The sequence below is a fragment of the Gavia stellata genome, chromosome 4 (genome assembly GCF_030936135.1).
Source record: "Gavia stellata isolate bGavSte3 chromosome 4, bGavSte3.hap2, whole genome shotgun sequence".
In the NCBI taxonomy this organism is placed as follows: domain Eukaryota; kingdom Metazoa; phylum Chordata; class Aves; order Gaviiformes; family Gaviidae; genus Gavia; species Gavia stellata.
The window spans coordinates 14,584,578-14,596,655 of record NC_082597.1 but is presented as its reverse complement, the minus strand read 5'-3'; the positions used below and the strand labels follow the sequence as shown (position 1 = coordinate 14,596,655).

Sequence of the window (12,078 nt, the reverse complement as noted above, 5' to 3'; positions counted from 1 at the left end):
TGAGGTGCTTAGGGATGTGGTTTAGCGGTGTACTTGCCAGTGTTGGGTTTGTGGTTGGACTTGATGATCTTAAAGGTTTTTTCCAACCTAAATAATTCTATGATTCTCCCAGATTTTTATCCTCATCAAGTCCTCTCTCCCCTTAGGTTCCCAGCTTGGCCGCGGTTTTCCTGACCAAGCTAGTCAACCACACCATTGCCCATTGCCCTTCCTCCCATCCATTGCAGCACAAGGCTCTCCTCTGCCCTTGTGTTCTTATTTCTTCAGCAGACAATGTGCATTGCATTAGTCCTCCTAACCAGTTCATACTATTATAGCTCTTATACTATTAGGATTAATTTTGCTGTTCAAATAAAAGATGCTTTTCCTTCTTTTATTCCATGAAGACAATCACAGTTTCATCAGTACTATTAATGTAAACAAAGGATTCTTTCAGAAAGAATTAGTGAATTTATTTAGATGCAAAGATCATACTAAGATATATGAAAACAACAAGGTAGATTGACATAAATGAGGTTTTATGGTCGGTTTCTATCCCTAAACATTACTATACTGACATACTGTAGTGAATGATGTGACATATTAAGTAAAGAAAATAAAACCACAGGGCAACTTCATAGATTTATTACAGGTTATCTTTTTAATAAGTATGTTCACTGGAGATGATATCAGACTTCATAATAACTAGTACAAAGGATATACATGAAGCAAGGAATCTCAGAAATCATATTTACTGAGGCTGTCCACCCTCAGAGGTGCATTAGTAAATCCTAATAGAGTTAATGGGATTTGTGCAGTGAAAGGAAAGTGTAGTTCTTATTTTGAAGAGAATTAGAGGATGATAAAGGGCAGCATTAAGGGATGGCAATGCCAAACAAGCATCCCTATGTATAATGTAAATGGAATAAGGAATGATGCCATAGGGAAAGACACCAAGGAAAGTAAAATAATCATTTGAAAAGCTGTGTGTTCAGCATATAATAAATATTTTAGGAAGCTAGAGAGATCTTTGAGACCTGATGTAAGCATTAAAGTTTGTAAGAATTTTATTGGATATTGAAGAAAGGAGACATAAATATTACCAGACAAAAGAGTTAATCCAGCACAAATAGGCAAGAAAACAAAACCTGTATAAGCCAAGATAAAAAAGATACGTGTCTTATAAATACTTTTAAGGACAGATGAGGATGTTAATGACTGATGATATTCTTGCCATTAATAAGATCTTTAATTAACAATATCTTTAACTTGTTGATCTAACAGCAAAATAAATGGAAAATAAGGTAAACTTATTATTATGCAGATTGATTCATATTTATTCCTGGCTTGAGTAGAACAAAATCCATACATTAATAAACAGTAGCATAATTAAAATGGAGTTGGCAAAACATCAGACCTGGCTGCACTGCACTGTAGAACTCAAAAGAGTTTACATCTGTGTGAAAACAGCGATGTGGCTGGGAGGAACAGCTCGCAACGCAGGGATGGATGCAGCCGGCACTCACACCACACAACCCCGCCTGCCTTTACTGCATCAAGTAGTTTTAAAGGGTTAAGGAGACCATGTTCCTGGTACACTATGTAACTTTGGACCAGTACTACAGTTCTTTGGAATAAGGGCTGTACTGGGAGGTTTGTGAGCGTGTAATTTAGTTCTGACTGACTAGAGAAGGATCTCTGAACAGTAAAACCTAAGAGATGGAAAAGGTGAAGGTTGTTGTTACCTCATAGTGCAAAATCATTCCTTTCAGCATAGTTTCCAGAATTTTATACAATCTCATACTCAATGCCACAGATTATAGGATTGGGATTCCTTTCTTAAGGAACCACTCTACGATCTGACAGATGTCTCCATGTGATAGCAAACCCTGAGAATTGGCCCAGACTCCCTTTTATTTGATAGCTTCTGCTTGAACGTTTATGGAAGACCTTTTAGGCATATTTTGTACCTTGTAAATATGGATTTAAGAACATTCTGAAAAACAAATGCAAAACAGATTGCAGGCTCTCGGGCTGGACCAGAGCGGTATTTTGCAGAACAGAAGTCTGGAGTTCAGAGCTAATGTATGGTTCTTTGGTTTGTGTGTCAATAAGAATAATGCAGCCCTAGGGCAACGCACTGACTGTCTCTAGGGGGATGTTCAGCCTCTATCATTCAATAGCAATTTTGTTTACTAGTAGAGAGAAAGTATTGTCAGGAGTCTAAATAAAAGCATTAATTTTCTTTTTCATCTTCATCTGGCTGCTAATGACAAGGTGATTAGACTTTTACATAGTCTGCAAAATAGAATATACCTCTTTCCACATCTCGTTTGTGATGAATTGATGAGCAACAGCTAAAGGCTGCTGGCTGTTGAACTCTGAGCATGGTGTTTGTCTGGGACCATTTGAGCATTTGTGTTTCTGTAATTCACTTTTCTTCTGTATTTTTAAAAAAAGTCCAAGGTTCTGGGAAAAAAAAAAGTCTATTTATTTTCCAGTAGTTTTAGGAATGTTTTCTTATGCTGTATTCCCTACCTATCCCTGTACACACATTTGACCCCACAGATCTATGGAATATGCGTGTCAATAGTACAAACTGATGTTGCTGGAACATGTGTTTAATTTGCATTATATTAGCTCTTCTTTTCTGAATGGAGACTCTCTTTGCTTAACAGTTAGCTATTACCAGGTTTAATGATTTTGGTTCTTATTTTTCCACTGGCATCAGGACCATCACCAAATCTTGTTTCCCTCCTCGTATCCTAGCTCGTCTATCTGAAGATGACATTCCCTTCCCAGTTCTCTCATATTTCCCTCCCTTCCAGCTTAAACAAAACAAGGCATATTTTTCTATTGGTTTAACCTTTCAGTAGCCTTACTTCATCCACAGAAAATGTTAACCTTTTACTCCAAAAGATGCCTTCATTCTCCCTCATCCCATTGACACAGAGCCCCACAACGACCCCATTGACTTCTGAATTCTCCGTTACTTTCCTCAAGTTTCTCACGCTTCCAGTTTGACTGTGGCCTTTCTCTTTCTGAATCACTTTGTATTGTGTACTTTCTTCTGTGCTTTTCCTTACTGAAGGGATTGCCTTGTCTTACAAGGCAAGCATCCTACATTTCCTTATATTTTCTCATATTGTATTTGCTCATGCCTTTTAGATTATGAACTCTGTTGAGCTCTGTTTCCATTCTTTGCTTAGTACAATCCATCTCTTCTAGAGCTCTGTATATACCCAGGGTGCTAGTTAAAAATCAAATAATAAATTCATTTACTTTACTTTTTAAAAAAGAAATTACATTCTCAATCAAGCTAAGATGTGTTTTGGAGCCACACAAATACTGATTCTAAATTTAAAACCATCCAACCAAGTACCTAAGGAACATCTAAGAAAGTGAATCATGGTTTAAAATATGATCTAAAATGGCCTTTTTTCCCCCTCTCAGTCTGAAGTATTGTATATTTTTTTTAATTGTAAATGTTTTATATCTTTGCCTTGTATAGCTACACTGCACCATACCCTTTTTTTTAGTTTGTCATGTTATGCAAGGAAACTCCATTTGATTTCAGCCACAGTGTGTGGCCTACTGTACAATCCATATTGTTTTAAATTAAGTAGTTCTATAAATTGTTAAAAAAGGCAGATCTGAAAATATTTTAAAAGCATTGCAGTTGGTTTTGTGCGATGTTCTAAATTTCTATTATTTTGGAGACCTTAACTACAACACTTGAAGATCAACACAGTGCTGTTTTGCAATAAAATACAAAATGTAATACAGAAATTATTCATAGGGAGATTGAAGTCTAGATTTATCATTCATTAAATTGTACCTTCACAGTCTTCTGTTATATTCAGCTCTGGAATTTGAATTACAAATTAGATGAAGGAATACCTGAGGCAAAAACGCTTGGGCTTGACTCAGATCCTGCAGAGATTTGGGAAACATAACCTCTCCTCAACATAAAGTCTTTATTTGTCAGAACAACCCTTTGTCCAACATTAAGTGTTTGCTTAACTCCACCTTTAGTTTTTTAAATGAGTGATCAGTAGCACTAGTATGTGTCTGCATGATTTCCTTCATTTCAGTCCATTGGTAAGCAGTTTTGGTTTGGAATACACTATGCATACAACTGAAGAGCTGTTTTAGGAAAAATTCTCAGATTCCAATTTTGTATTCTTTAATCACATAAACAGGTAGTTGTAAAAAAAAAAAAAATGCTGAAGTCAAAGGAGTTTGCAAATTTAAAGATTCCAAGTTTGTTTGTGCTATACCTGTGCCTTCTGTCTGAATGCTGAAATTTTGCATAACAACTTTAGAAAGTATGATTAGTGATTGTGTGTATCCTGGGCTGGACTGCCTTCCACAGAAAGCCTCTTCCAAAGAGTGATGCCAAGCGACCTGGGGTGAATAACAATCTAGTCTTTCATTTTCATTTTCAGGTCTGAACTGCTCTCATTGGAGAGGAGGGTCTCTTTCAATCCAGTTACTCTCAAGGGCTAACGAAATTTGCTTGGCCAGCTAATGAGTCTGCCCATGGCATGGCCTGACATGACCATCTTCCTCACAATGAGCACTAGCAGGGTGGCTCTCAGCCACACCTGTCCTTGCAGGGATCACCCCTTAGTGATAATCTGGAGTTAATGAAAAGGGGTAATGCAGACCATCAGAGACAGAGGTCTTATTTTAAGCTTAACTTCTTACAACATCAGGAGTATTTCAAATCCAATGCCATAATGTACTTCTTTTCCTACAGGTAAAATCCAGAACAGCTTGCATTGCTCGATCTGGGAAATAATTCAGTTAACCCGGGTTAATCCATTTCTTCTGTGCAAAGAGTTTTTATAAGTTTTCTAGAGAAATTTATACATGACTCCATGGAGAAAAACAATGCCTGGGACTGCAAGGGACAAACGCAGTCTTCTCCTTGTAGTATCTACCAGTGCAGCCCAGCATTATCTTGGAGGCAGTGCCAAGCTTAATGTGCAACTGGAGTTGTATTGCTCCAGATTTTGTACCATCATGATGAGAGGTCTTGGCCATTTCTAGGGTCATTATTGGCATTTCTTCTGGGGAAGACAAGATGGCATGGATAGGTTTCTTGTATAAATAATGGATCAAGTTACCTGCATAAAGAAAAAAGATTTCATATTTCTGCATGTCTGGGGTTTCTATTCAGCATCAGACTCAAGAATGCCTTTGCTCTTCACTGCAGTAAAGCTTTCAGTGGTTCTGCGGTTGTTTTCATCGTTCTCTCTCTCTCTCTCTCTATATATATATAAGGTTACTGGATGCAGTAAAACCTGTCAGTCTCCCCAGTTGTAAGTCAGTTAAATCAAAGGTTTCTGTCTAAGCTAAATCCAGACTGCTTGCCATCTTTTTCTGGTCTGCAAATACCTCAGTTGTTTCTTGCACAGTCTTCTTAATCACCAACTTCCCCATGAAGTGTCGCAATTTCATTGCAGAATGCCATGCCTCCGTGCAAACCCAGTGTTTAAGGAGAAAGCAGGAAGAGAAAAACAAAATTCTTGAGATTTGTGTTGGACTTTCTATTCAAATGACTATGTGTGAGGGCTCTACAGAGATTGCTGCATTCATTTTTATGTTTATTTTTAGTCTATTTTTAATTTGTCAGATGTTATGACAGAAATTGCAGTACTTCAGTAATTTTTTGCAAATATGCTGAAGAAATCAGGAGTACTGATACAATTTAGGTCAGTGCCCAACAAGAAACACAGAATCATCAACAGATCCTGGCTTCAAAAATTCTTTTTTTTTGGTGTTCTATTTACCAAGGTACAAAATACAGCTAGAAATATAACTGCATGGACGAGGTACTGAGGGGCAAACAAGGTAGCTGCTCCTCAGGAGCTTGCTTATATGCACTCTCTTTGTCTCTGTGAAAGAGGTGTAACTTACTTCGGATTTAGAGATTCGGCAAGGCTATGGATGTCGTAGCTACTATGGAGTATCTAACACACTGTGTGGTCACCTTCTAGACTCCCCCACATTTTTTATGTAGCTGTGCCCTATCAGATACATTCTGTTTCCATTTATGTAATTTTACAGCGAGACGATGTTGCAAAATGTTAGGAGAAGACTACTTAATAAAGTTTTGTCATTTCACACATAAGCCCCCATGCACAGTGTGTCTTTACAGTATTCTACTGTTTCTCAGAAGGAAAAGGCTTACTGGGGAATTGATTCAGCAATGCATGTAAGAATGTGCTTTAAAATAAGTGTTTGATTCAGTGATTTGCTGAGTCAATCCTTTACTTGTTGCCCTAGAAATATTTTTTTTGTTGGGGTTTTTTTCTTCCAACAATATACTTAGTAAAATGTTGTCTGCTGCAGTATAAAGGGTCAAAGTGAGGCATTTTTGCCTCCCCTAGACTATTTATTTTATTCAGCCTAATTTCCACTCTCTTAGTCAATCATTGAATTACTGAATCTTAATCCAAATTATTTCTAGTAATATCTCAAAGTCCTAGACTAGAAGTGATCTTTCTTACCTAGCTGTACACCCATTTCTGTCTTTCATTTATTACTGATGCTTATTTTAATTAAGGAATATTTATTTTTTCTTTCCTATTATATTTTCATAACTTTTACTCTGTACTGCATTTTTCGTAATTAAAATGTTGGGGTAGTTGATTTAAAGGAACATTTACTGTACAATTTGTTTTATGCTGAATTGATTTTTAATGCTGCAATTAAGGCCTGATCATAGAAGATATTCATGCATTGTGTGTCTTTGTTCTCCGCAGCTCCGACAGAAGCTCCCTTACATCCTCACCTAGGTAGGTGATTTGTCATTCTTATTACTAAAACTCAGAATCACTAAATTTATTATAATAAACAATCTGTAAGGTCATATGAAACTAGCTCTGGGGAATTCAAATAAAAATGAGACTCATATAAAATGAATTGAATTATGTCTAATTCTGATTAGTTGGTTTTTTGTTGTGATTTTTATTGCTGTTTATTTATTGCCTTTGAGCCCTTGCAGTGCGAGTGTATCATGTTGCAGAGGTTTTCTTCCTAGCTATGTATTAGAGCATCTGTTTGCACGAGGACCCGTAACCCCCAGCGTGGGACAGCACCATCACACCAGTGCGGGGTCACTGGGAGGAAGGTTTTGTCACAGTGCACCTCCAAGGCGCACCCAGGAGCAGGACACTGCTTCTCCTGCTCTCCAAGCCGGGCATTGAGCAGGCAGCAGAGCTTCAGCCCTGCACCCACCAACCTGTGCACTGCAATTTGATTAGTCCCAGACAGATTCTGGCATCCTTGCTCAGTTTGAATAGCAAGTGACAGTTACTTCATTCATGTATTGAAAGTATTTTGTGGAGAAAGGTCTGTTTAATGCAAATACCACTGCCAAAGTTTTTGGATTTGTTTTTTTTTTGGTCATCATACATAAATGATACCACAAATCTAGGGGTAAAGATGGATTCCAAAGCTTGCAGACTGATGGTTAGAAGCATTTGCGTAACATAACTCACAGTCTGTATTCCTTACGTGAGTTGACCTTTACTGCCAGCTCCACTGATAGCAGCAGAGAAATTCCAATGAGCTCATGGATTTTTGCTTACGAGTTATCAGAATGAACCCCCTGACTGTTAGAAGTGTAGTACACTCATTAGGACATGTCATCTGTCCTTGTGCCAGTGTTTCCAAAATCTGGATTCAGAGGGATTTTCTTCTGAACATTCAGAACAACCAACAGTTTGGAATTAAAGTTCTTAAAACATTTAGTATGTACTTGATGACCGCATCTTTTCATAGCCATCGCACTTTGGTGATAGGCTGGGACACTTCTTAATTTTATATGGTACTATGATCCAGAGTAAGCACAAAAACCTGTAACTGAGAAAATCCTGCTTTTGTAACTAGCGTACTTTTAAAAGCTGATTTCCTCATTTTACAATGCATTACTTTTGCTCTAGGTAAGGCAACACTTAGAAAGCACTGCATGATTACACTGGATCTTTTTCATATAGTGCTTTCTTTTCTTTGTAGCTGAAATGCACAGCGACAGCATTATCCTACGAGATGACTTTGACTCTTACCATCAGCAAGAATTGAATCCTACCATGTGGTGAGTTTCAGACTGCTTTCCTTTATATGCATTTGAGCAGATTAAAACATTTTGGTTCTCATAGTGAAGTATTTGTATTATATCAATTCCTATATACCTCAGCTCACATTGGTGTAAGCCTATGTGTGTCTTTGCTCCATTGGGACCTAAATATATTAGTTTATTAATTAATTGATTAATGAGTGACTGAGAAATTCTAAGCCCCTTGAAGTGACAAATTCTCATTGACTTCAAATTTTTAATTACTCCAAAAACAGAAAGGAGGAGAGCTGAGCATAGTGAATGTTTTTGTATGAAGATTTTGATTTCTTGAAATCATAGCTTTTCATGGAAAAGGTGATGATTTCAGTAATTAACCTTTTTTTTCATTTTTTTTATTTTTTGTTCATGTAGTACATACTTCTGGTGAAGCTAGCTATAGTAAAAACTCCTTCTAAACTGAAATCAGATGTTTCAAAATCATTCAAAAGAAAAAATTAACTAGAATTAAATACCTCCATCTAATTTTCAGCTGCTGAAAATGTTTAAGGTTGATTTTTTTCTTTTTCTGTGGAAGGCAAACTTTTTCAAAACTTTTTTTTTGTATAGTATGTATATAATACCCTTCCCTTCCCAGCTCTATGCAGCAACTCCCAATTGCTGGGGTTTTTTCGTTCAGTGGGATTCCTGAGTAGGGTCATTCATATTATCACAGTCTACATCTGAAACACCAAGCACAGGTTGTTATCATTCTTTAACCAGTAGATGCTGTTGGAGAATCTCAGGACTCCACGTGCATAATAAGGCAAGTACAATTTAGGACAGGTCAGGCAGAAGCTTTATTAACTGTGATCATAGTGAGAGAGTACTCCGACAGCGTCTCTCCCTCTGCTCCCCCATTCTTTGCCAAGTGATTGCAGAGACCCAACACATACACTGTTTCAGAAAACAAGGAAAGAGGAGAGGAAAGACAATAATTTCAATGTTAATAAAGCCAGGTATCCATCCCTGGGAGGGATGGACTCCTTAAGTCGCTGCCACAGTTCGAAGGACTCCAACAATAAATAACAGGACAATATGGAGAGATGGCTGTTGGCAGAGCCTATAGGAGTGGCACAACCAGTGTTATCTTAGCTCAGAAGTAGGGAGTTGGAAACAATCGCAGACAGTTAGCTTTTAGTCAAAAGGAATGTTCTTTTAGCAAAGATAACTCTTAGCCAGACCTCTCGGTCTTAAATAATTTTACCATCACAATGATCACAGTGATAGAGTACCATTTCATATGATGTATGTATGTACATCACAAAAGAGGAAGTTATAGATCTCTTATACTACAAAACTGATTCTATTCAGTATAGTGAATATTTTTACTGGTCATATTATACCCAGATAAACCCATCTATCAGTCTTAACATGAAATTTTGAAGGTTGGAGTCTCCTTTTTTCATATGAGATTGTCACTGAGTTTTCTATTCCTTCCAATCCTATTTAATAAATATAACTAATTTTATAGATTTAATTTACACAAGACACAGAAATACTTTACTGCGTTAGTTTATCTTATTCGAATAAATTCTTGACGGGCATTTTAGCAGTTACCTGCATTTGTTAGTTAGGAATACATATGTTCTGTGAAATCTGACGTCATTTTCCTTTTTATTAAGGCCTGTCACTGTTTTCCATCTGCGCAGGTCTTTCACAGTTTCACCGTCTTATGTAAAAAGATTGTTGTTTATAGAATTTTATGGATATTTTTCTTTTGCACATACTTATTGTAATATTTTTTAATATGTGCCTACTATTTTTCCTCTTTTTGTTCCTTTTGTAGCATGTCTTTAAATATTTTTCTGGACAGATGCATTAAGGACCTGGAATACTATAATATAAAAAACCCTCTTTCTTCATATGAATGAATAGATCAAGGACTCTTAATGGGTTACAGAATAGCTGCCAAGGTAGATAGCTTTAGCAGCAGTGTGTTAAATGGACTTGAGTGGAAAGAAATGAGAGGAGCCATTATTTCCCTGCAGATGTCTCATAACTCACAGAGGGCCTGTCTGTTGGGAGCCCCCGTAATTTATTTATCCATTGCTCTCTTATCTTTAAATTCATCCTTGCTTTATAGAAGTCTCAATAGAGAAATTTTGGGCTAAAAGAGCCCTCAGTCTCCTGCTCCTTTTGTCCCCAAGATTTGGATTTGGTCCCCCTGGAATAACCTTGACCCGCCTTGGTTGGCGGGTCAGTGCAGAGAGGTGTGTGCTGGGAGAGAGTCCCAAAACTCACTGCAATCCTGAAGCAGATTTTCCTGTAATAACACCAGAAAGCCAACATCTTCAGCAATGGTAAATAGAAGTGGAGCACAAATAAAAGAAAACTGTAATGAGGTGTCATGAGCTTTTCTGCATAAAGGATTTCTACAGTAGCTCTGCCTCCAGTGAAGACCCGCTTCGCAGCAGAAAGCTCATTCTCATTTGATTGTCTAGTGGGAGTTAAATCAGGGATTATTAACAGTTTACGCCATCCACCCTACAATTGCATTTTTTCCCCTGGCAGCTGCTAAAATACCATCTTTACCACAAACAATTGCAGTAACTGCTGGAGCAGTATTTCCAGCCCTGCTCAGTGCCTGGTCTGCTGTGCTCGGAGCCTGCGGTAGCAGCTGCCTTGTGTGCACCAATACTCCAGCGGTGCCGTGTCACCAGGGGCCAGTTAGACTAAGCCACTCTAATAATTTCTGAAACCATTATTTGTGTAAAGATTAAAAGAGAAGTGTTCGTATTTTCCTATGATCTTTTCTTCCCAAATCCTACATAACACTGGCTTGGATGTGATTAATATTGTCCCACTCCTCCTGATCCCCTTTCTGGCATGTGCAGCTCTGGCAGCGATGTACAGTCCAAGTGCACAAGCAAAGCATTTTATAGCTTCTGTGTGTGTCTCATTTTATGAGTCCCAGCAGAGCCTGTGTGTCACTCATCGCTGGGAGAGGCCTCACATCAAATAACTATTTTGTAAGAGGACACTGTATGATTTTGAGAGTGACTGCCTGTTTTTTATGGGTTTCTGCTCTTTCCAATGCATTAAAAGACACATCCTACCCAGCAACCTTCTGTTTCTTCAGAGGCTCAGGAGCAGGGAAGGACTGGCTACGACTGTTTCTGGTGCTGCAAGGGGAAGAGAAAGGGAAGGTTGGGATGGGGCTCATTGTAAACAGAAAAATCACAGCATCTGGGAATGGGTTCCTGACCTGAATCACAGTTTGGTGATTGAAAGAAAGCAGGAGAAACTGCTAAAATGGGAAAGGACAAGGAGAGAAGGAGGCAGCAGGAGAGGACACATAAGGAGAAAGAAACAGAGGATTTCTGTGCTGGGAATGCAGGAATGGGAGCATGTCTCATCTCTCTCATTTTCTTGGGACTCAACCACCATGAGGATTTTCTTGTGTGGTGTGTCCAACTAATTTTGATATTCTTTTCTTCCAGCGTGCAATCATATCAGATTATGATTATTTCCAAAGTGCCCAACCAGTAGGCGCAAGCCTGCTTACTTAAGCAAAGATTTCCTCATTTCTTGGGTCTCATTTGCCACCAGCTTTACAAAGATCTCTTTGGTTTGTGAAACAAATATGCTTCATACGTTCATAAATGTCCAGTGTATTTTATGTCTAACATGTATTAGCTGTGGAAGTTAAGGTAGGTAAGTGACTCCCACTCCATAGTAAACATAGCACCAATGGCCATGCTAAGTGGTTCACAGCTGAGTTGCGGAACTAATTAGACCATAATGTTTAGTGCATTTTTCAATTAAAAGTCTAATAGTACAGGTGATTAGTGGTCCACGAGACTTGCTGAAAACTGGCAGGAGTGTGTTAGTTCAGAAAGCTCAGGAACCATGGAAGTAATTGATTTCCTCTGTAGGGAAAGGGAATCTGCACCATGTACTACTTGCCAGGGAAGGGCTAGGGAATGGCTGGGTAAGATGAGGTCCAATATGGGTGGTATCTGGAAGACTGT

At 38.2% G+C, this 12,078-nt stretch overlaps 1 protein-coding gene across 1 annotated transcript in view; it reads left to right on the top strand.

Annotated features, from left to right (window-relative positions):
- The window catches only part of RELN (reelin), a 299,237-nt gene that overhangs the window by 128,909 nt on the left and 158,250 nt on the right, over positions 1–12,078 (top strand). The window contains exons 5-6 of the mRNA XM_059817215.1: positions 6,753–6,785; positions 8,008–8,086. Coding sequence (XP_059673198.1) covers positions 6,753–6,785; positions 8,008–8,086 — 112 coding nt within the window. The remainder of the gene's footprint in view (positions 1–6,752; positions 6,786–8,007; positions 8,087–12,078) is intronic.